At 37.7% G+C, this 24,392-nt stretch overlaps 1 protein-coding gene across 6 annotated transcripts in view; it reads left to right on the top strand.

Moving 5' to 3' along the window:
- Positions 1-24,392, top strand: part of Ttc28 (tetratricopeptide repeat domain 28) — a 567,342-nt gene that overhangs the window by 256,815 nt on the left and 286,135 nt on the right. For all 6 annotated transcript variants that reach the window (XM_047560776.1, XM_047560775.1, XM_047560773.1 and 3 more), the window contains exon 3: positions 21,158-21,305. In XM_047560776.1, the coding sequence (XP_047416732.1) occupies positions 21,158-21,305 (148 nt within the window). The remainder of the gene's footprint in view (positions 1-21,157; positions 21,306-24,392) is intronic.

Genomic DNA, 24,392 nt, shown 5'->3' with positions numbered 1-24,392 from the left:
TTAAATTGCTGTTCTCTGCTGTAGGAAGAGCTCATGAAAACCATCCATAGTTCATAAGGGTGAACTCTTGCAGTGAAATTAGAGGCCATTAGAACTATTGGTCTTATTTCCAACTGAATTAGTTAACTGCCTGTTAAGGTTCAGAGCTTATTGACCAATAGGCATTTATTACCCTAGCCATAATGACACAATGATTTCCATTAAATTCCAGAGTTTATGGAAATAAAAAAGAGATTTTGTGAAGGATGTGGCTAGTGGTTGCATTTAATTATTAGGATTAATTAGGCATTTAAATGTGGATATAAAGTATGTTTTAAAAACAAGTATTTCTGTTTCATTGCTCTGAGCCAATTGTGCTGAAGGGATAAAGATTTTGTTGTTCTTTCTTGAAAGTACTGCTGGTTCTCTTGTTTCACCGAGTGTATACACTGAAATTGCTGAGCCATGTCTTCAGAGACTGCTTATCAATATTACGAGATATTCAGTAGTTTAACATTTGCCATTAATAATATTCAGGGATAAGCTTGAAAATAATCAACATGGTTGGTAAAGAATATTAAATATACTCATCTGAGAGCTTAAGAAAATGATTGGACTTTTTCCCAAGGACTTCTAATGTGAGAAACTCAGAAACTTTATTTCCATTACTTCTATGTTTTTATTTAATTATGGTCATAATTTTATACTTAACAAGGATTCTTTACAGAAGATATCAATTAAATGAGGGGCTTTGTGCATCATTTTTGAACTTGTAGTGGTTAAAAATGTATCTTAGGAGCTAAGTTAAAAGAACGTGTTAAAAAATTAATGTATCCTGAAAGAATGTAGAAAGGATGACAGATTATGAAGTGGAACCTAGTTTTTAAGCATTTGGGATTCTATTACATTAAAAATTGATGTGCTATCTGAATATTCATCTCTAAGACCATTTGAAATGATAAGCCTCAGAATCAGAGCTACTTCTCTGTAGAAGAATCATTTGCAAGTGTCAGCGAACATTCCTTTCAAGCAACTTGAAATGAGTTTCTTAATTTGCTTTAGAAGTATAGTTTCAGAAAGTTGATGCAGCCGAATTTCATTTGCATTTCTTCTGGACAGGATAAATCCACTTTCTTGGTATTAGTTTGGATAATTTCTCCCCAAGGGGCAGTGCATCTTTTTCAAAATCAGAGATCCAAGAGCCTTATGGGTAAATCTTCCTAGGTTAAATTCATCTCCATCCTCGCCGGGAGCATGAGCAGCCACATAAAGATGTAAATAGGGATTTATTCCCTTTGGAGTTCATCGTTGAAGGAACGGAAGGAGGAAGGAACTAAAAGTTTGAAAGACACTGAATTTAAGTAATAAATTTGAAAGTGGCCAAGACTGTGTATTTAGAAAAAAGCAAACTGAGAGGTATAGAAGTGGGATGGAGTTCTTTAGTTAATAAAATATTTATTGATGGATAGATTATGTATCTGTGTTAGGCCACGAGTGTATACACATGAATTCACAATGAGCCCTTCCTTTGAGGAACTTTCTTCCTGTTAATTTGTTCATTCAGTGATCATTGGGTACCTGTTCTATGTCGAACACTACACCAGAGACACAAAGATGTGGAGACAATATCTCTGCAATGCAGGATCCTTGGGGTTACCAAATATATTCCTGACATTCCTGTGTGGAATGCGGAAAAAAGCCCCACGTAAATGCTGTTTGAAAAGGAAAGCTGTGTTCTGTAGGAGCAGAGTCCTGGCTGTAGAGACAGTTCTGCTTTTGAATCTCTTCTCTGTCATTTACAAGCTATTTCCTTGGGCAAGTTACTTAACCTCTTTCAGCCTCAGGGTCCTTACCTTTAAAGGAAACCATAATAACCTACCTTGCAGTATTATTAAAACTAAATAAGATTAATTGTGTGAAAGCGCTTGTACCCTACTAGCGAATGTCACTTCCATTTCTTCTCCTCTCTATAATATTGTCGATAGTATAATCCACTGACATTTTGCATGAATGAGGCCATTGTGGACTGGCTAGAGAATATCACCACCCTTTAAACCATAATCTTTTAATGGAAAAATACTTATAACATTCTAAACAACTGACTTAAAAATGAAGTTTTATAACAATTCTTTTGTGAGTTGGGGAAGGACCACATTAAATTTTTATAGCACATATTCTTACATTGGTTTGAAACAACTTTGTAATTACTTAATGTGCAGCTTTTATGTGTGTCCCCAAGTTGACTAGATGCTTTTTGACTGAGATTAATTATCTATTTCTGTGTATCACTGAAGCACTGAATACTTTTGTATATAATAAGTAGAAAATATATTCTTTTTTATTATTAGTTATTTTATTAACTAAAGAACTCCATCCCACTTCTTAGAGAACACATTCTTGATAAAAGCTGAAATTGTTATAGAAAAAGTAACAAACATGCCTTTGTTAAAAATATAGAATCATTGATTTGGCCATTTAAAATTTGACAAGAAATAATACTAGAAAGTAGTAAGTTTCAATGTGTATGTTTTACAGAAGGAGAACTTAAATGATAGAATGATGTTAGCAAATTGTGATCTTTGGGAAAGCTGCAGAATCACATCATCGCTGCACAAAAGCTACCTGTCATAAAGCATGTGGCACAAGGGACCCTGGCTGGTCAAAGAAAGGCATAAATATGGAGGTGTCAGCTGCCAGTAAATATTACTCTCTATATGCAGCACTGCGAAGAGAGAGTTATTAATAGAATTGCACAGTTGTATTTGGTAGTCGTGCTTGATTTAAAATGATTTTGCAAAATATAGAGAATCCTAGGAATAGGTCATGTAAACTATGTTGATATCGTACCTGAATACAATTGCTGAATGTTTCTGAATCAAAATAATTTATTCAGTTTCTAGTTAGGCAGGAACTGCTTTACTATTCTGATAGCTTTTTTTTCTTTTGAAAGAGAATGCGTTTGCCCCATCCCTGCTATTTCTTTTTTGGAATTGCTGTCATAATTTCATAGGAAGGCATCACCAATAGAACCATTATGCTGATGAATGAAAGCTTCCAGCGCCTGTTGGCAGGTACTAAGTAGTCTCTAAGCAAACGAAAATTCATCGAATCTTAGCAGAGCTATTAAGAAAATAAGTGCAAATTGTCAGGAGAAGAGAGATTTGTTCCTCAACATCATCACTTGACTCTTGGGTAAGAAATGTTAGGCAAGAAAGAGACTGTTTCAATTTGTCATCCTCCTGAGACCTCAAGATGTTATCTGCAGTGCTGAAATAAACCATTCCTTTCTATAAGCAGAGAAAATGAGAAAATGGTTTATGCCCAGATTGGTCCATTTAGTTAGGAGGACAGTCACATAAATAACTATCTAAGAAAACAAAAACAAAGAGAGAAAATGGGAAACCTGAGTCCCTGGCACAGAACATTTGGGATTAAAGTGCCTGTAAATAATATGTGCAAAACAGAGCTGCTTGTTAGGACAACTGTAATGGGCAGAGGAAGATACCTTGAACTTTACCCTCTCTTTATGTTATTTTTGTAAAATAAAAGCCATTTTCTTTTCATGTCTCATACAGGAAAGCCATTTTAGCTTATGATTGAGAGGAAGCCCTGGCATCCAGGGGTTATAGAGATGTAATGAGGATGATAATGTAATTACTGAACATGTGTCAGCAGTATGATGTGACTTTGTAGAAGTGCACAAGATCCTGGTGCGTACTGACTGAGAAACGGCAGATCTCAACTGTGCTCACTGACTCAGATCCTGTTTATTAAGTTTTTGTGCTTTACGTATTTTTCTCTTATATATATGTTATACAATATGTGTGTGTGTATGCATATATATATATATATGTGCATATATGTAGGAGTCTTTGGGGGCGAGTCAGAGACCAGCGGGAGAAAATCAGGAGGCAGCATGTTGTAGGTGAAGAGCACAGATGTTGGAGTGCACCTGCCTCAAGATTGAACTCTTGGCTATTAGCTGTGCAACTTGAGCAAGGTTCTTTACCTCTCTGCACAGTGACCACTTCACTGGGAGTCAGAAGGAGGAGGGGAGAGTGGCCCCTGTTTCCTTGCCTTTGTTTAAACCTTACAGTTGATTCTTGTCATGCGTGGTGGTTATGTTCTGTGAAGTCAGTATAAAACTGAGCTAGCAAATACTGAACCATTGCTCTTAGGGGAAGTGCAGGGCGAGGTCTCTGGTCCATTTCATTTTTATCAACTGATCAATACGAAACCAGGTTTTCGTTGTTGTTGTTTTTGTATTTTGGGTTTTTTTTGGTGATACTGGAGATTGAACCCAGGGGCATTGTTAACACTGAGCTATATCCCAATCTTTTTTACTTTTACTTTCAAGGTCTAGGGTCTAAGTTGCCTAGACTGACCTTGACCTTGCAATCCTCCTTCCTCAGCCTCCCAAGTCATTGAGATTACAGCATGCACTACCAGGCTTGGCCTACAGAATCTTATTTTATGTGTACTCTGGTTAACGTTATCTGATTTAATATGTGTTGTTGGTTTGTTAACATAGAACTCATTAATAACAGCACTGTAACTCATGTCGGAACAAAGCTTACCTCACATGCACTTTGTAAGGCCTACCACGACCTTCTTGGGTTTAAGAACTCCTGACAGCATTTCATTGCCGAGATGGGGCCCAGTGAAAATCACCACAAAGAGGACACTGGTTTGCAGTTAGAGAGCTGAAACAAGAAGGCAGAACGCCAGCTCGTTTGACCTCAGCTGGGAATATGTGGATCCCAAGACTCAAATTTTCCATGATTGATTTTAGAACTACAAATAAATTTTAGTATTTAGACAAGTTCGCAAATACAGAATCTGTGAGTAATGAGATTATAGATATAATTCTACCCATTTTTAATAATTAATAATCTCATAATTTATTTTGACTTTACTTTGAGTAATATACATTTATATGAAAATGATGTTCATATAAATAATTATTTTCTTCTGCAGTGGTTTTGTTATTTATTTTATACAAAGCACATTGTGTTTTTAGGTAGTCTTTGCACTAAATGCCCAAAATACTATTTTATTTTTAAAAACACCTTTAATTAAAACAAAAACCAAAAAAACCTCATAGGCCTGGGTGGTTCTTCATAGGTTTATTCCTTGGCTTTATTTGGGTTGTATTTGACCCAGTTTGGAGAAATTTGCAAGTGGTTTAAATGCTTGTAACAACAATCAGATTTGAAAAATAAAAAGTTAAAGTGAACTTGCCAAGAAATCAGTTCATAGAGCGCTTCGCAGGCGCCTTGACCTTGCCGTCAGGAACTGTCAGTGCTTCCTTCTGAGGATGCCTGCGAGGAGGAGGTGGCTGTCTTTGTTCTGAGCCTTCTACTGTAACAAGCGTTCTCCTGACTGACTCATTTGGTAAAAATAACAAGTTCGCAGGCCAGTGCCATGAAAAAATATATATAACACAGAATTTACCATTTTCACACATACAATTCAGTGGCGTTAATTACATTCACAGAGTTGGACAACTGTCACCACTATTTCCCAGATCTTTCCAGTCACATCGACTGTGTGTGTGTAGGTCTTTGAATTTTAACACATGTATTTATTCATTGAGTTACTACTAGAATTAAGATACAGAAGAGTTCCAGCCCCCAGAACTCCCTGTATAGTGGGCTTTTCCCTTACCCTGGGCTCCAGCAACCACTGGATACTATATATATATATTTTTAAATATTTTTAGTGGTAGATGGACATAATACCTTTATTTTATTTATTTTTATGTGGTGCTAAGAATCAAACCCAGTGCCTCACACGTGCTAGGCAAGCGCTCTACCACTGAGCCACAACCCCAGCCCTGACATTTTCCCAAAATGTCATATAAATGGAGTAATACAGCATGTCTCCTTTTGAGACTAGAGCCTGCCTTTGAGTAGCCTGCCTGTGACTGAGTGTGCTGTTCCATTGTATGGATAAAGCCTGTTTATCCACTCACCCACTGGAGGACTCTTGAAGGAGAAAATTATGAATAGAACTGATGTGAACATTTATGTAGAGGTTTCACATGAACATAAGTTGTTATTTTTCTAGGATAAATATGTGGGAGTGGGACTGCTAGATCATATGATAAGCTTAAAAATTCACTTAATAAGAAACCTCCAAATATTCTAAAAATTTATATTCTACTAGCAATATATGAGTACCAGTTGCTCCATATTCTCACCAATACTTGATTTTATCATTCTTTCTTTTTTTGTTTGTTTGCTATTCTAATAGACACATAGTGGTAATATTACATCGTATTCTATTTGCATTTTCTTTTTAAATTTTTATTTATTTATTAATTTTTTAATTTGGTGCTGAGGATTGAACCCAGTGCCTCATATGTGCTAGGTTAGTGCTCCAGCACTGAGCCACATCCCAAGCCCTGCATTTTCTTTCTTTTTGTTTTTAAATTTTTTTAAAAGTTGACAACAGACCTTTATTTTATTTATTTGTATGTGGTGCTGAGAATCGAACCCAGTGCCTCGCATGTGATAGGCAAGTGCTATACCATTGAACCACAACCACAGCCTAACCGTGCATTCTCTTAATTGCTAATAATGTTGAACAGTGTTTCATGTACTTATTTACCAAATGTACTCTCTGTTAAAGTGTCCATTCAAATTTCTTGCCCATTTACCAAAAAAAAAAAAAAAAAAGAATTTTTCTAACTATTAAGTTTCAGAGTTCTTTATATATAATGAATACATATCCTCTTTCAAATACATGCTTTACAAATATCATCTAACCTGTAGCTTGATGCTTCATTTTCTTAACAATGTCTTTCACAGAGCAAAATTTTTAATTTTGAGAAAGTCTAATTTATCAAATTTTCTTTATGGGTTGTGCTTTGTCATATTATTTTTTAATGTGATGAAATTCATACAACATAAAATTAACCATTTTAAAGTGAACAATTCAGTGGCATTTTAGTACATTCACAATATTGTGCAAATACCATCTACATTAGTCTGCTTTCTGTTACTATGATAAAATACTTGAGATAATAGATCTAAAAGGAAAAAAGGTTTATTGTGACTTATAGTTTAAGAGGCTTCAGTCCATGGCAAATTGGCCCTGTTGCTTTGGGCCTGTGGTGGCCCACTACATCATGGCAGGAGCATGTGGCAGAGGAGGCTGTTCATTTCATGGTGGGAAGGAAACAAAAGAAGGAGGATGTGGAGGAGTTGCGGTCCTGATGTCCCCTTCAAAGTCATGCCCCCAGTGACCTAACTATCTTTCACTAGCCACACCTCCTAAAGGTTTTACTGCTTCCTAGTAGCACCATGGAGGAGCCAAGCCTTCAATGCATGGGCCTTTGGGGCATTCAGAACCCAAACTATAGTTCTATCTAGTTTCAAAACATTCCATCACTTCAAAAGAAAGCTCTGTACCCATTGAGCTTCCCATTTTCTCTATCTGCCTACTCCCTGGCAATACCAGTCTGCTTTCCATCTCTACAGATGCCCCTACTCCAAAAATTTCCTATAACCAGAATAATGCAATCTGTGACATTTTGTGTCAGGGTTTTTTCATTTATGTAGCATATAACAGTAATTCATTCATTTTTTATGACTAAATAATATTTCCTTATGTGTATATTCCACATTTTACTTATCCTTTCATCCATTGGTGGAAATTTGTATTATTTCCACCAGTTGAATATTGTGAATAATGCTGCTATGAACATACAGGTGAAAGTATTTGATTCCCTGTTTTCAATTATTTTAGGAATATACGTGGGGGCAGAATTGCTGGGCCATAAGGTAATTCTATGTTTATTTCTTATTTATTTTTGTCCTGGGCATCAAAATACCATTCCAAGCACATGTTCCACCACTGAGCTACACTCCAACCCTTCTGTGGTTAACACCTTAGGAACTGCCACGTTGTTTTGCACATGACTAAACCATTTTATGTTCCCACAGTAATGTATGAAGCTTCAATTTCTCTACTTCCTTGTCAAACTTTTGGTCATTTTTTAATTAAAAAATTTAAACTATTTCCATCTTGGTGGGTGTGAAATGGTATCTCATTGTGAGTTTGATTTGCATTTCTCTGTGTACTGACATTGAGTATCTTATGTGTTTGTTGGTTCATTCATATATCTTCTTTGGAAAGAAGTCTATTCTGATCCTTCGCGTTTGTCTTTTTGTTGTTGAGGTGTAAGAGTACTTTATATATTCTGGATGCTAGAACCTTATTACCTATATGATTTACAAGTATTTTCTCCCATTTTTTTTGTATTGTCTTTTCACTTCCCTTTTTTGTGGTACTAAAGGTTGAACCCAGGGGTGCTCTACCACAAGCCACATCCTGAGCCATTTTTATTTTTTATCTTGAGACAGGGCCTCATAGAGTTTCCCAGGCTGCTCTGGAACTTGTGACTCTCCTGCCTCAGCTTCCCAAGTCCCTGGGATTACAGGAGTGCTCCACCAGGCCCAACTCCGTATTTGTTTTTCCATACTTATCTGCCTATGTATATGAACATCTTGTTTGACTTTCATTGGAATTATCTTGAATCTATTTGCATTACTTTGCTTTGGGGAGAATTGATGTCATAATTACATTTAGTTGTTCAGTTCATGAACATGCTATTTCCCTGTTTATGTAGGTCTTCATTGATTTTTTTTAAATGAGCATTTTGTAGTTTTGAGTGTGTATATCCTATACACATTTTGTTAGATTTACATCTATTTTGTTTTTTGGAGCTGATGTTTTTAAAATTTCAGTTTCTAGCTATTCCTTGCCAGTGTGAAATACAAATTATTTTTATTTGTTGACCTTGTATCCACTGACCTTACTGTATTCATTTATTAATTCTAAGAGCTGTTTTGCAGAATTTTGGGATTGTCTATGTAGATAATCATATTGGCTGTGAACAGGCATAGTTTATCTCTTTTAAAAGTTCTCTTGCCATCTATTTATTTTATTTGGATTTCCTGCATTGCTATCTTTTCCTCTAGTATTTCTCTTGTGTCTGAAGGACTTTCTTAACATTTCTTTTGAAGCAGGTCTCCTTATTCCCTTAATTTTCTTTCATCTCATTGTCTTTATTCCATCATGATTCCCAGAGGATGTTTTCACTGGATGTACTATTCTTGGTTGACAGTTCTTTCAGCAATTCAAAACTGCTTTTCTACTGCCTCCATGTTTGCTTGCTTTCTTACTTTCTTTTTCTTTGTGTGTGTGTGTGTGTGTGTGTGTGTGTGTGTACCAGGGATTGAACTCAAGGGCACTCAACCACTAAGCCACATCCCCAGCCCTATTATTTTTTAAAAGTTTTTTGTGGGGGTTGTGGGTGGACACAATACTTTTATTTTATTTTATTTTTTTAAATTTATTTTTATTGTAAACAAATGGGATACATGTTGTTTCTGTTTGTACATGGAGTAACAGCATACCATTTGCGTAATCATACATTCACATAGGGTAATGATGTTTGATTCATTCTGTTATTTTTTCCTCCCCCCCCACCCCTCCCACCCCTCTTTTCCCTCTATATAGTCCCTCCTTCCTCCATTCTTGTCCCCCTCCCACCCCCCATTATGTGTCATCATCCACTTATCAGCGAGATCATTTGTCCTTTGGATTTTTGAGATTGGCTTATCTCACTTAGCATGATATTCTCCAATTTCATCCATTTGCCTGCAAATGCCATAATTTTATTATTCTTTATAACTGAGTATATTTTATTTTATTTTATGTGGTGCTAAGGATGGAACTGAGGACCTCATGCCTGCTAGGCAAGAGCTCTACCATTAAGCCACAACCCAAACCCCTTTATTTTTTTAAAAACACTTTTTTAATTGTCAATGGATATTTTATTTTATTTATATGCAGTGCTGAGTATTGAACCCTGGACCTCACACATGCTGGCCAAGTGCTCTACCACTGAGCCACCTCCCCAGCTCTATTTTGTATTCTATTTAGAGACAGCGTCTCTCTGAGTTGCTTAGTGCCTTGTTGTTGCTGAGGCTGGCTTTGAACTCACCATCCTCCTGTCCCAGCCTCCCGAGCCAGTGCAATGACAGGCATGTGCCACTGCGCCCAGCATCCATGCCTTCTTTTAAAAAAATTAAATAAAAAAACACACAAAAGCAATCATTGATCATTTGAGCTCTTTCCCCTTCTTTGTAAATGTGGCTTTTTCTGTGGCTGCTTTCAAAACGTTTTTTCTTTATCGTTGGCTAGTCGAATTGTAGCATGACTGGGCATGCACTTCTCTAGTTCATCCTCTTGTGGTTTGCTGAGTTCCTTGCATCTTCAGGTTTCATAAAAATGTAGGAAAATTTCAGTCATAATTTATTTAAAATTATTTTGCTCCATCCTCCTTCTTTCCTTTCTCTATCATTTCCATGCTGCTACTAAGCCCATCCCATAATATTTATTAAACCTATTATGTTTTCATGTTAAACCTTTTCTCCGTATCTTTTCTTTCTTTCTTGAGCATTTCTTTCAATTCGCACAGGAACCTTTGTCCTTAGTTATTGGAGCACAGTTACAATAACTCCTTTAAAATATTGTGATCATGTTCATCTCTATGTCTTCTTGGCACTTGTATGTTAATTGTCCGATTTCCTTGTGAGTTGAGATTTTCCTGGTTCTTCATAAGCCAAGCAATTTTGGTTTACATCTTGTATGTTTTGGTATTTTCCTATGAGTCTGTACATCTTTTTTGCATTTGAAGAAGAATGTAGTTACTGTTTTGAACTTTGTTCTGCCTCCAAGGTCCAGTTCCTACCTTGTGGACTTCAGTTCCAGTGTCCATTGTTTTCAGAACCTTATTGCTGTACTTGGACCTGGTCTTCATGTTCACCACCCAGTGGCCATTCTGGGACTAGGTGGCGGGCTCTCCTGTAGCTTAGTGCTCAACACTTTTGGTGCACTATTTAGGGTCAGCTCCTTACAGCACTTTATGGGATTACTGTCCTGAGCTCCCTCTTTTAGGTCCTCTCCTGAGACTTTCCAGCTCTCCAGCTGCCCCCTTCCCAACCTCTGGCCAACGGTAAGGACTCCAGTTCCCCTGGGCTGCCCTGTGATCCTGTAATTACATCAGGAGTGAGGGGGACAGAGAGAGTGGGAAAGGCACTGGAACGCATCCTGCACTCTTGAGACCACAGCTGTGCGGGCCAGTGAAGAGATCCTCTTCCTCGGGACTGTAGGCGCCTGCCCAGCAGCCACCACTGACCGCCTGGGGTGTGGCCTGGGAGAGAATGTACAGAAGATTTTTAAATCACAGGGTTTTCTCCACTCTTCCTGACCCAGAGGAGCCCCCTTTCTCTGACCCAAAGGAGGCTTTTCTTGGTGCCCTTTATTTGCACTCAAGGGGTACCTGCCTTTGGATCCAAGCTGGGTGATACCAGATGAGAGAGAAAAAAACAAAAACCAAGCCAAACAGGAACCCTGTGACTGGTTTACTCTCCAGAGAGATGCCCTGTGAGGGTACGGTTCATTGTATTTGGTGGAAAAGGTTGGCTTGGGTATGGTTACTCTCTCTTGCTCCTCCTGCTTCAAGATATATAAAGTAGACACTTTATGTTGTATTTTTGTGCTAGCAAGTGTTGAGAAGCAGTCGTTTTCTCTCCCTTGGTCTTCATTTTGGTATTTGGTACCCTCCACACAGGTGCCAAGGTAGAAAGGTTACATAACATGGGAAGGAAAAAGAGGTAGGTTGGGAAGTTGACTGGAAAAACTCGAGGGGAATCTTCTGTGCAAATGTTTTTAGGCATATGTATTTTCCTGTCATCCTTGCCCTCCCCACTTGCTGGTGCCACCCTGTTCATGTCCCTCTCCACATACACCGTCCCCGGGACTCTGCCTGCTGGCTAGCCACAGAAGCCCTTGCTAAAGCTATGGTTGTCAGTGGCGCAAGCGGCGTTTCTCCAACTGTGCTCTCCCAAATAGCTAGTCAGAAAGGATTGGGGCTTCAAGAGGAGTGGAGATGGGCATTTCTTTTTATTTTCTCTTTTCAAAAATGGTATGAGCTTTTCATTTTGTTCTGTCATTTTTATCTAAAATATTTCTCCCTAGATTATAACAAATGTTCCACAATGGTACAGGATGGTCAGGGAGGTCGTGCATGAGCAGGAAGAAGTGCTTTGTGGGAATTCTCTGTACTTACTGCTCAGTTTCACTGTGAATCTAAAACTGCTCAAAAAATAAAGTTCATCTATTTAAAAATAGTCCGGCCCCCAAACTAAGTAACTTTGACATTTTAGAAGATGGGTGGTTTTGTGCCTCTCCCTGGTGCAATGCTATGGACTCCCACATGGATTCGAATTTGAATAGAAAATCAAGAGTCGATAGCCAGAGAGTGGATCCAAGGAGTAAGCCACCATGGTGACTTTCATCTGCCCAAGGAAACCTCACGCAGAGCACCCATGACCCACCGTGCAGCTGCCGATGCATGTGCTTTTCATAGACTCTCTCTGGAAGGGGTGTATTCCCACTAATCTGGTATGGTTTGGGTATAGCTGCATTATGGTAGGCACCCTGCCATGTGTTTTCTCAACAGTGAGAATCAGGCTGCTTTAATTCCCACACGGTTGGCGTCAGTGTGTTTCCTAATCTGCTGTTCTCTCTGCCCACCATTCTGTTTTTCCATTTTGCTTCTGGTCTTACCGCATTCCCCAGAACCAGACGATGTGTGTGAAAGCACACGTTTTCCGCGTTCTAGGGTGGAGGGAAGATTGGGAGGGCAGGGGCACGGAACTCGTGCTGAAACCAGATGATTTCTTGGAGCCTGTTCAGGAAATTCCCTGGTTTTCTTCTTGGCATGACATTACACGCTTCCTATGCCACACCCACAGAATGAGAGCATAAGATATGGAAAGTTCAGAACCGTGGCTGGAGGGGCTGCAGACTTCTCTCATTGTTTATTTTTAAAGTTTAGAAGAGAAACTCCAGATGATGTACACACACTTTTTAATCTGACATAAACTATAACTTTGGGAATCTCGCCAGTGCTAGAAAGTGATACCTACTTAGGTATTTAACTCCTGGTTGGCATTTAATCTTTGATTTCTTATCAAATTTCTAATTCCTTTTAAAAATATGATTGATTCTTCTCATAAATGGGTCACCTTAGTAACACTTTTGAGACAATTTGTTTAAAACTAATTTTGGGAAAAGAAATAGCTGATATGATATGAAACAATGAGAACTGAGAGCAGATTTCCTTTAGAAATTGATTCGGAATGTACCAAAGGCCAACACTGGAGAGAAAAAACAATTCGCAGCTGCAGATTTGGTTAGAACATTCTGTTTAGGCCATTTGGTCCTCTGACTCTGGGTTCCAAACTAAATAACAGTGTTTTCTAAAATAGCCCCCAATCTCTTACATGTGCTTTTGGCATACAATAAGACAGACCAGTGAAAAAAATAGTAAGAAATAGAAGAAGGAGGAATGAGTACTCCCAGCTGAGCAGGTAAAACACATTGCCACATGAAGAATGTGTTCTCTGCTGATTCTCAAGGTTTTATTTTATTTCATTTTTAATACAAAGTGTCAGCAAATAGAAGCAAGAGAAAACTCACTTGAAAATATCAGAAGATGAAAGAAGCATAGCAAATTGTATTGTAGCCAACCAGCAAGCAGGCAAGCCTTGGCCGAGAAGCTTGCTGATGGCTCCTTTTGTTTCCCTTTGATTTAAAGCCTCATGCCTGTAATCTAATTAACATCGAACTGAGTTGCAAGTACAGTGGCCTGTTTGGTTCAATAATAATACATTTATATGAAAGGTTAATGAAATGAATTTTCCCTCCATCCAATTCATTAAAAATTGTTCTACAATCAACGGTTGCTAATGGAATAGAGATTAAATATTCATGTTCATAAATTTTCTGTGTCATTTCTGATTTTCCTTCATTTCTGCCTCCATAGGTTGAATTTTACAAGTATAAGAATTCCCACACAAAACGCTGGTTTAGAGGTTAATTGTACACCATTAGTTCTTTTATCAAAGAGGCAGTGTGGAGCAGTGGAAGGAGAAAGGATTGCCAGCAGGGCTGTGTCACTTTGTAGCTATGCGATTTGGGGCGCATTCCATCACCTTCTCAGAACTTCTTGCAGGGTGGTATGAGGTTCAGTGATAAACGATGGAAAGAACCCAGCATGATGCCTGCACAGAGTAGCTGTTCAGTAAACTAGAACTTGTAAAGCTTAGGGAAAATAAATAACTACATATATAGAGTAAAACAGGATTACTTAGAGGGACAGGACCCATGTGGCAATACTGTGTTCCTTTTAATGCTGAAATTTGTGTCAGGGTTGGACCTCAGAAAACCCTGTCATAATTCTGGTAATTGGTGTATCAGGATAAAGTCTCTGAAAGGAAGGAGTGTTTCATATTCCTCCATATAGATTTTTGGTCTTACACTTTCCACCACCTCTTTCCTTGTATTCCACCCAGGCCAGAGCACCTTATTTAACTTTCATTTAATGTTTGTTCCAATAATGAACTTACTAGGTGTCTGAAACCTTTTCAAATCAACAGAGTGTAAACATTTAAAAAACAATTTTGGTTGAAAAATTTCCTTCAAATATATCATCTACTTTATAGGCCTTTGAAACAGATGATGACATATGGACATGAACTGTGTCCTCAGTGACTCGAGGTGATGGCCATGATCATTAATTTTTGGTGCCTCATTTTGTCCACCCCCGTTCATTTTAGAAAAGGTGATTTGTAATGTGGGAGCTGGGAAGCAGATGGGCCACCTGAACAAAAAGCAAATGCCCAACTGCGAGTGACTGTTGGCGAGACACTAAGCTCAGCTGAGTACTTGTGAAGTGCCGGCTTCCATTTCACGTCCCTTAGCAGCCATCGTCACAACCCACCAAGGTCACGTTAGCATCCTTTCTGTGTGTGGAAATGACACCTAAATTGTGGTGAAGTCAAGTGACCTGGTCACAGGTGGGCTGCTAAGGAGTGAGGAGGACAGGACCCCTTTCTGCCTCAGGCAGGCCTTCTTCCTCTTCCACCACAGCTGTCTTGGGACTCAGGCATGTGGCTCCAGATGAGACGCTCTGCAGGAGTTATGTGTCCCTGGTTCACTTTCTTCCCATTTAGATCTTTCTTCCTAGGTTTATTGTTAGGGGAAGACCAAACTCTACCCTGCACTATCAAACACAGTAGCTACTGGCCACTGTGGCTATTTAAATTATGTAATCAAAATAAAATATAAAATTTAGTTTCTTAGATTGGTCACATTTCAAGTGCTCACTGGCCAAGATAGATATATAATATATCAAAAATAATAACTTTCATGGTAGCTAATATGTGTGTATTTACAGTTTGCTCATGATTGGCATCCGTTTCATGTAGTACAAGCAGTCTTTTATTTACCCACATAATGCATTCCTGAAAAAGTATATGAAAGTCAACCATGTAAAATACTGAATATGCAAATATCAAATGGAAGACGTATGTTCAGCAAGTGAGGAGTATTAATTTCCACAGAACTAAAAAAATACAATCTCAAGTCATGCCTTTCCTTTTTAAAATCCCTTTCCACCTACTCTCTAATTTTATCCTTTTCCATCACAATTGAGCATCGCTGTTTGTGTACTTACAGTGATACTAAAAGTTTTCTGGTTTCGACATCCTGTAATCATTTTCATTTTTGACCCTACTTGTGTTAAATTACAAAGCAATGCTGCCACTTTTTAAAAACTAGAATCAGCATTTCTATTCATTTTAAAAATAAGATAATAAGGGAAAATCTAGTAAAGAGTCATGTGATTTACAAACATTGTCAGAAAAAGCTGGTGAGAATGTGGAAAGTTTATACTGGCTACAGGTATGCCACTATCTTCTAGCTATTCTCCAGGAGATATAAAAAAAAAAAGTTGAAATTCAAACTGTAAAATGCAGGTTGGGAATATTTAAGTATAACATCAGAAAGTGCAGATTAAATCCAAATCAGAAGGCAGATAATTTGCAAATGCTGGCACTAAGTAGCAGATTGTATATTGTACATATGAATACACACTCATAACTATATATCTGTGGTCACACATTTTATATATATAGTTGCATATTTTGTCTGCCCATGTCCCTATGTGCAGAGTAGTTTGCCTTATCATTCATTTGATGAGGAATGAGTAGGGTGTTAGGTTATCACTGGGTTAGTGACATTCTGGAGTTGTGAACCTGGAACGGAGTGTTGGAAGTGAAGTCTTAAAGTGAAGTACTAGGGTACTGGAAGGTGCCTAGTTTATAGTTGTAAATGTTTCATCTTGAGTGTTTTTATTTTAACCCTGCAGACATCCACTTAATAAAAAGCAAATGCTAATAATACTAACAATTTTAACAACAGGCTGTAAATACTTTAGTCTTCATTACATTTTTGTTACTGCTGAAATATTACAGCAACAGTTACTATTAGTTAGAATTTACTGCAGCTAGCAGTCAAACATTTACAGCTTTTATATTCTTCCCCTCTAGACTGTGAGCACCGTGAGGGTGCAAGTCCTGCCTTTGTTTCTTTGTCCTGTGCCTTACGGTGCCTGGCATGGTAGATTTTTAGGGAATGGCAATTGAAGGGAGAAAGAAAGGAATGGAAGCTTATTAGCATAATCCAGTTGCCTTTCTTTTATTTGTAAGGTCACTAGTGCCATGTGTGGAATAAACACTGTGGTTTCTTTTTGGTGAACAAGAACAACAAAAATAAACGAATGGCCATAGGACACTTGCAGGCCTAGGAAACCACCTGTAGTCTCATGTATCACCCGCTCTCTGTAAGCGTCTGAAGTTTCCATTGAGAACCGCTGTTCTCAGGGTACAGGTAGTTAACCCATGCTGTTCTTCCTTCTCCCTCTGTGTCATTACTAATGGCCACAACGTGGCATGTGTGTGGTGGGCTCCTGAGGCAGGGGTGTCAGTGACCTGAGGTTGACAGGCCACCAGGTATTCACTCAGCATTGCCTCAGAGGCATCCCGTGGCACGCTGCACAGACACTGCATCTGCTGTCTTAAGTGATCCAAATGTGCCCTTCTCCCCATGAGGTGGCTTCCTGTGAAAACTGTGATGGTAGGAGCCACATTAGTAGCAGGAACCAGTAGGTGGGGGAGCTGACAGGCTGGAGGATGTCACATCAATTTTCTTGAAGCTCCGGTAAATAGCTGTGAATCTCAGCACATCTTGACCTTGGCTTTGGAGGAAGCTGGCAGAGGATCGTGGTGGCTGCTCTGTCTCCCAAGACTTGATAATACCAATGACTTTTAGTGAGGTGGTTTAGATTTTGTCTGGAAGCCTTATAACAACAAGGGGTCTTGATTATGTAATTTCCTGGTTGCTAATTATGTCCTTTCTCTCCCTGGTTGGAACATGAGGAGAAATAAATGAAGCAATGATAGGGATTGAATAATATTTTTTGAATACTGAAGTATTTATTGGAATCCCCTTGTATTCTGTTAGTCTATAATTATGTGTTCTCATCAAGATTCTTTTCTCATTAACTAATAATGAAAATAGCTCATTTAACCAAGTACTTACTCTGTGTCAGCTACTGTACTGAATTCTCTTATTCTCTCACCATAACCCACAATCTAAGTTTTATCAGCAGCAACTTGAATTCCATAATGGCGTATCTCTCACTCAAATGCAGACAAGTAATTTTTATTCAACATTTGTTTGTACATGTAATGAATAAAGCACGGAGAACAGTTGGGAGAGTTCCACCGAGTCTGGAGCGGGGCTTGTCAGATCCCGATGGGGGTACAGCTGAGCTTTTGACTGGTGAACTCTTCCAAAGCTGGGTTGGGGGATCCTGGAAGGGCAAAGGAAGACCTTTAAAAATCTTTTCCTGAAGAAAGGAAGCCAAGATTGTGAGAGGCATGGTCTGGTCTGGTCTTTTCTCATCCAATTTCTGAGTGTCCTAAAGAAAATAAAACATGCTGCTGTGTGACCTGGAGACCACAGCATGATTTGACAGTGAACTTTGCTGACCCCCTCAGGGGTAGGTAAATCCCCCTTTCAGTGATGATACTTGGCAGACAGGAAAATCAGCTGCTATCTCAGAGAAGCAGTACATGGGGTAAAATTTTGTTTTTACAAATGCAAGAAGTTATCAAAGTTGAGACTAATTTAAGATTTTTGTGTTTGGTATAGTACATCCTACCCCAGATCAATCACTACAGACATCATTTGTTTTCTTCCATAATCAGTTTATAGGCTTTTGGTATATTTATATATAAATATGTGTATACATGTATATAAATATATATTTTAGTTCAGCTTTAATAGAACATTTCTACAATTATGTAAACTATAGTTGTTTTGAGTTGGAACATACTGTGTATTACTTTTGGGATTATAGAAACCACCTAAAATGTGAAATGAAAAGGGTAAATGAAAAATGTCTGTAAACACATTAAAGATTAAAACAAAGGCTGAGACCAGTGAAATGAACTGATCTTATGAATTAGTAATGAAAGTGCATTTACAGGTTATTGTCTTACTGGGGTCTGAGTTTTAACAGCTGCTGGTAGTTTAAACTAATAGAGGCCTGAATAGCCCATAATAATTTGAGTATTCATTGTGTTTATGGATTGTTTCTTAATGGGAGCCCTGAATAGTGTTGCCTTGCTTAAATTACCTCGACGTGTTGTTATAAAAATGGAATAAGTAAATAAATTTTGCAAACATGAAAGGTGCTTGCTGTCTCATTCTCTGTGTACGCGTGATATAAAATTATATGCTAAGCTTACTGAGTAGTAGTTTTAAGAGTTTGAAACTTTAGATCCCATGAGTACAAATAGTGAAAATGTCTTAAGTATGAAAAAGGTGAATGAAGTTGGTGTCATAAACAGTATTGTAGGAGTATTTAGGTGGAATAGGAAGCCAACTGTTTTAGAAGCAGATGTTATCATATAAGCAATGAATGCATTAATGATATGTCATTTTAATGCATTATTTAATTGGGTACAGGGTCCTTTGCTGGTTACATACTGTAACACTTTGTCCCTATACTTGGTTTTACTCTGTGTACTTGAAAACAAACTGCAGTTTCTTAAAACTATTCTAAAATTCAAATATTTAAATTCTCAGTTTAAATTTTTTCTTAATTAGCTAGTCCTTTTTTCAGTTAGCTAAAAGGGGGAATGTTTTCCTGTGATCATAGATGATTATATTAGTTTAAAAACTAGTCCAGTTAAAGGATACAAAATACAAAAACCTTTTTTGTTTCTACACAAAGCATATACATTTTTTCCTTTTATGCTCATAAGTGATTTTTAAAAATTTATTCTTCTTAGATATACATGTCAGCAAAGTGTATTTTGACTTTATACATACACAGAGTATAACTTATTCTAATTAGGATCCCATTTTTGTGGTTGAACATGATGTAGAGTTATACTTGTTGTATATTCATATATGCACATAGGAAAGTTATGTCTGGTTCATTCCACTATCTTTCCCATTCCCATTCCCCCTCCCTTCCCTTTATTCCCCTTTGTCTAATTCAATGAATTTCTATTCTCCCCCACCGTATTGAGTATTAACATCAAAATATCATAAAGAACATTTGACCTTTGGTTTTTTGGGACTGGCTTCTTCACTTAGCATGATAGTCTCTCAATTCATTCATTTAATGGCAAAAGTCATAAAATCATTCTTTTTAATGGCTAAGTAATACTCACTTGTGTATATGTACCCATTTTCTTTATTCATTTAGCTGTTGAAGGGCATCTAGGTTGGTTCCATAGTTTAGCTGTTGTGTTTGAGCTGCTATAAACATTGATGTGACTGCAGCAGTGTAATATGCTGATTTTAAGTTCTTTGAGTATAAACCGAGGAGTGGGATAGCTGGATCAAATGGTGGTTCCATTCCATGTTTTCTGAGGCATCTCCATACTGCTTTCCAGAGTGGTTGCACCAATTTGCAGTCCTACCAGCAATGTATATGTTACCTTTTCCCCCACCTCCTCGCCAACATTTATTGTTATTTATTGTTATTTATTGTATTCTTGATAACTGCCATTCAACTGGAGTGAAATGGAATCTCAGTGTAGTTTTAATTTGCATTTCTCTAATGCTAGAGATGTTGAACATTTTTTCATATATTTGTTGACCATTTATATTTTTTCTTCTTCTGTGATATGCCTGTTCAGTTCCTTTGCCCATTTATTGATTGGGTTATTTTGGGTTTTTTTGGTGTTTTTTGAGTTATTTATATATCCTGGAGATTAATGCTATTTCTGAGGTGCAGGTGGCAAAAATTTTATCCCATTCTGTAGGCTCTTACTTCATGTTCTTGATTGTTTGCTGTGAAGAAGTTTTTCAGTTTGATACCATTCTATTTGTTGATTCTTGATTTTACTTCTTGTGCTCTAGGGGTCTTGTCCATTTAGTTGGTTCCTAAGCCAACATGATGGAGAGTTGGGCCTGTATTTTCTTTAGTTAGGCACAGGGTCTCTGGTCTAATGCCTAGGTCCTTGATCCACTTTGAATTGATTTTTGAAGCAGGCACATTTTAGGTAACTTTTTAAAAACTGCATCTGAAACATCACGTTAAAAGTACGTTAAGCATGTTAAGTTACTCATTATTAAAATGATCTTAATAGTAATCACAAATTGATATTTTTCCTTTTAATTATATAAGGAAGAAAATTTGAAATAAGTTGAATTCATATCTCACTTATTAGGCACCTGATAGATACTTTGGAGAGATATAAAGAACTCATTTTCAGGGCTGGGCTTGTAGCTCAGTGGTAGAGCACTTGCCTAGCGTGTGTGAGGCACTGGGTTCGGTTCTTAGCACCACATGTAAATAAATGAATAAAATAAAGGTATATAAACATCTAAAAATATTTTTTTTTAAAAAAGAATTCATCTTGAGGAGCTTGTGGAATTAAAGATGGGATAGGAAACATTTTTAAAATCATCAAGAAACAATAAAAGCTATATGGGAGTAAATGCCAAGGAATGTGATAAAATTAAGAAGTGTCCCAGAAGTAAAAAGAATGAAAGTACTAAATGTGAGGGTGCTCACATTTGATGATCTTAGAAGAAATCAGCTCCTTTGGTCAACAAGTGCCTGTCCTCTCTTTAGACCGAGGACATCCACCTGAATTCTGCTGACCTGTTTGTACTGCAGAACCCCAGTCAGCCCCGCTGGGTAACCCGCATCGTCCTCCTCTGTTTCCAGGCATACTTCCGACAGGGTGTTGCCCTCCAGTACCTCGGACGTCATGCCGATGCCCTGGCAGCCTTCGCATCTGGACTGGCTCAAGACCCCAAGAGTCTCCAGCTTCTGGTGGGGATGGTAGAAGCCGCCATGAAATCTCCCATGAGAGGTAAATATGATGAAAGTACTTGGTCAGCCTTAATTTAAAGTCAAATATTTGTGACCTTCTAAGACTTTAGGCTCAGAGACAGGAAACTGCTAAGATATAAAATTTGATGGGCTGGGAGTGTAGCTCAGTGGGGGAGCACTTGCCTAGCCTGGGTCAGGGCCTGGTGCAGTCCCCAGTATGGTGGGATGAGACAGGTAGTCTCAGATTTCCTAGGATCTGATATCTTAGACAAAGGAAGATCAAGATGCACTGCCAGTAATTGACGTTAATGAGGCAGAAGAGCATGGAAGACCCCTGGCCTGAACCTAGAACATATTCTTAAAGTATTCATTAACTAACTATATGACCATGAGTGGATGGATTGACTTCTCCAGATTTTAGGGTTGTTTAAATAATTTCTTTTTTTAGTTTTTGTAGTTCTGAGATTTTGTAATTCTAAATCACAGTACCTCTAATAGTACACTGATTTCTTCAGATGAACCAATATACCTTCTAAAAATAAATAAGGGAAGACAGACGTGTATATTAGACGTGTACTTAACTGGAGGCAGTATCTAATAGTTTTCAGAGGAGCACTAAGAAATTGTGTTGAATTAAAAGGAGAGAGCAAAACAAGAGTAGACATTAGTTTACATTTATTTTCTATTATTTTTCTATTTTATTGTAACCAGTATTCTGGAAAAACAAGAGAATGGATTGAAACAGTGCTGTGAAGGTTAAAGTAGTTCTACCGCCCCAAACAGATTTGCTTCATTTTGAGGAACATTGATTTTCTGTTTTTTGTTTTTTTTTTTTTTTTTTTTTTCTTTTGCCATGCTGGAATCGAACCTAAGGCTTTGTGCATGCTAGGCTAGGGCTCTACCACTGAGCTACACCCACAACTTGGAAACATTGATTTTTGAGGAATGAGCTGTTGGGAATATTTGACTGAAAGCATGTACCAGGTGTTGCCTTTGAGTGACAATGGAGTCACTAAGGTGTATTCATGGAATTCAGAAGACAGCTAATAATGTATCACACTACTTATATTATAATATGTCAAGCAGAAGTCTGTTTTTTACTCAAAAATGATACATTTTTAAAAATTTTTCATATGGGAGAATGAATCTAAAAGTTTCAGTGGTAGTATAATTTGACATTTTGTCTAGTTTGAAACGTTTGTAGTATTAGATAGTTTTAGATTGCTGACTACTATTGTAGTTGGCTCAAAATATGTGCTAAATAAAAATGCAGTGAACTAAATGTTGCTCGTATGGTCTCTGGGCAGTTCATATCTATACAACATATTTTCCTGAAAGTTAGGGATTTCATGTTTTAGAAAAAGCGTGGTAAGGAAACCTCTCTTCATGCAATTTTATAAGCCACACAGAGCCGAGTCTTTGCTGCAGGAACCTAATGGCTTCTCCCACTGTGGGACCTGCTGTTAATAAACTCTGACTCAGAGCAGATGCGCTTTGGAGCTCCGGGGGAGGAGAGGAGGGGGAGAGATGGACAACAACAAAAAAACAACCTCTCTTGTATATTTTTTCCTAGCATTTTCTCATTCTCTCCTTAAACCTCCAACAAAAAATATACATGAGATATTTTATTTAGTTCGTGAAGATATCTCTTCTTTATTCAGGTGTTCCTGCTGCTGCCTTAGAATATTGGAGTGAATGTGTTGATATCAGCAGAATCAAACTTAGGGTTTTTCCTTTGAAGCAATTTGTTTAGATAAATGTAAGGAAATCTTCCCTGCACTGCAAAAAATAGCTCAGAGCTGCTGTCACCCTTAGGGTTTTCTGTGCCTCCTTTGTGTCTTACAGTGAGTGACCTAAGGCCGACCCTGGAGAAGGCTGCTTCTTACAGGTGCCTGGGGCACTTCAATATTTTCTTCTCTTCCCTTAAGGCAATTTCATTTATCTGGTTTATTTTTAGCTTTGACTTTACCACTATATCTATTCCAGGTGGGCTTCTCCTAACAACATCTTATAGACTGTTGCTTTGCACACTGCTGTTCTGTGCATCACCCTATATATTTTTTAAAATGTTTTTATTAGTGCATTATAGTTATACATGATGGTGGGGTCCATTTTGGCATAATCACACATGCATGGAATATAATATGCTCCATTTCAGTCCCCATTGCCTCCTTTTCCCTCTGCCCCTCCCTTCCCATTGCTCTTCCTCTCCTCTACTGGTCATTCGACATCTTAATGACCTCTTTTTTTGTCATATGATTGTAATTTACAAACTCTGTCATCATTTGCTGCTAGTTTATTTTACTTTCCTGCATCTTTATAAGTTTCTGCCGTTGTTACATGGCTAAGGGGTCTGGACACTTCACAGATAGGTCTTTTCTGTTGTATCAATTGTTTTTATTTTGAAATTATTATTATTATTATTATTATTATTATTATTATTATTATTATTATTTTGGTGCCTGGGATTGAATCCAGAGGCACTCAACCACTGAGCCATATCCCCAGCACTTTTTATATTTTTATTTAGAAATAGGGTTTCACTAAGTTGTTGAGGCTTGCTTTGAACTCTTGATCCTCCTGCCTTAGCCTCCCAAGCTGCTGGGATTTCAGAAGTATGCCATCGTGCCCAGCTGTTCTGTAATTCTTAAATGCATCAGAGAAAACTTTCTAGTTCAGGTACTTGTGAAAGCAAACAAAACTTCCATGACCAACAACACAGTGTTTCTATGGTGGGGTCTGTTTGGAAGTTTCAAGATTTCATTTTTCCAAAGGCAGGACCAACTTATGTTAATATACTCTGTTCTGATACAAATACTATATTTACCTATATTAAAACTAACTCAATATTTTATTATTGTTTCCCATATTTGTCAATGAATTAAATCTTTTAATTAATTTTTATAGTTTGATTCATGCTTACAAACTGGCTATCAGTTTAACTATTTCTCCAGGTGCATATGGTCATATTATTGTATATAATGTATTTCCCTTAAATCATTAATAAAATATAAAAGTAAGTATAAATATAAATTGGTACTCACATGATTTCTCAACTTATCCTTTGCTATTTTCCATTTCGTGTTTGTTTGTTTGTTTTAGATAGTCCTTGAGCAGTTTCAGTTAT

The sequence above is a fragment of the Sciurus carolinensis genome, chromosome 8, assembly GCF_902686445.1.
Source record: "Sciurus carolinensis chromosome 8, mSciCar1.2, whole genome shotgun sequence".
Taxonomy (NCBI): Eukaryota; Metazoa; Chordata; class Mammalia; order Rodentia; family Sciuridae; genus Sciurus; species Sciurus carolinensis.
The sequence above is the reverse complement of the archived record's forward strand: the minus strand, read 5'-3'. Positions and strand labels throughout refer to the sequence as shown.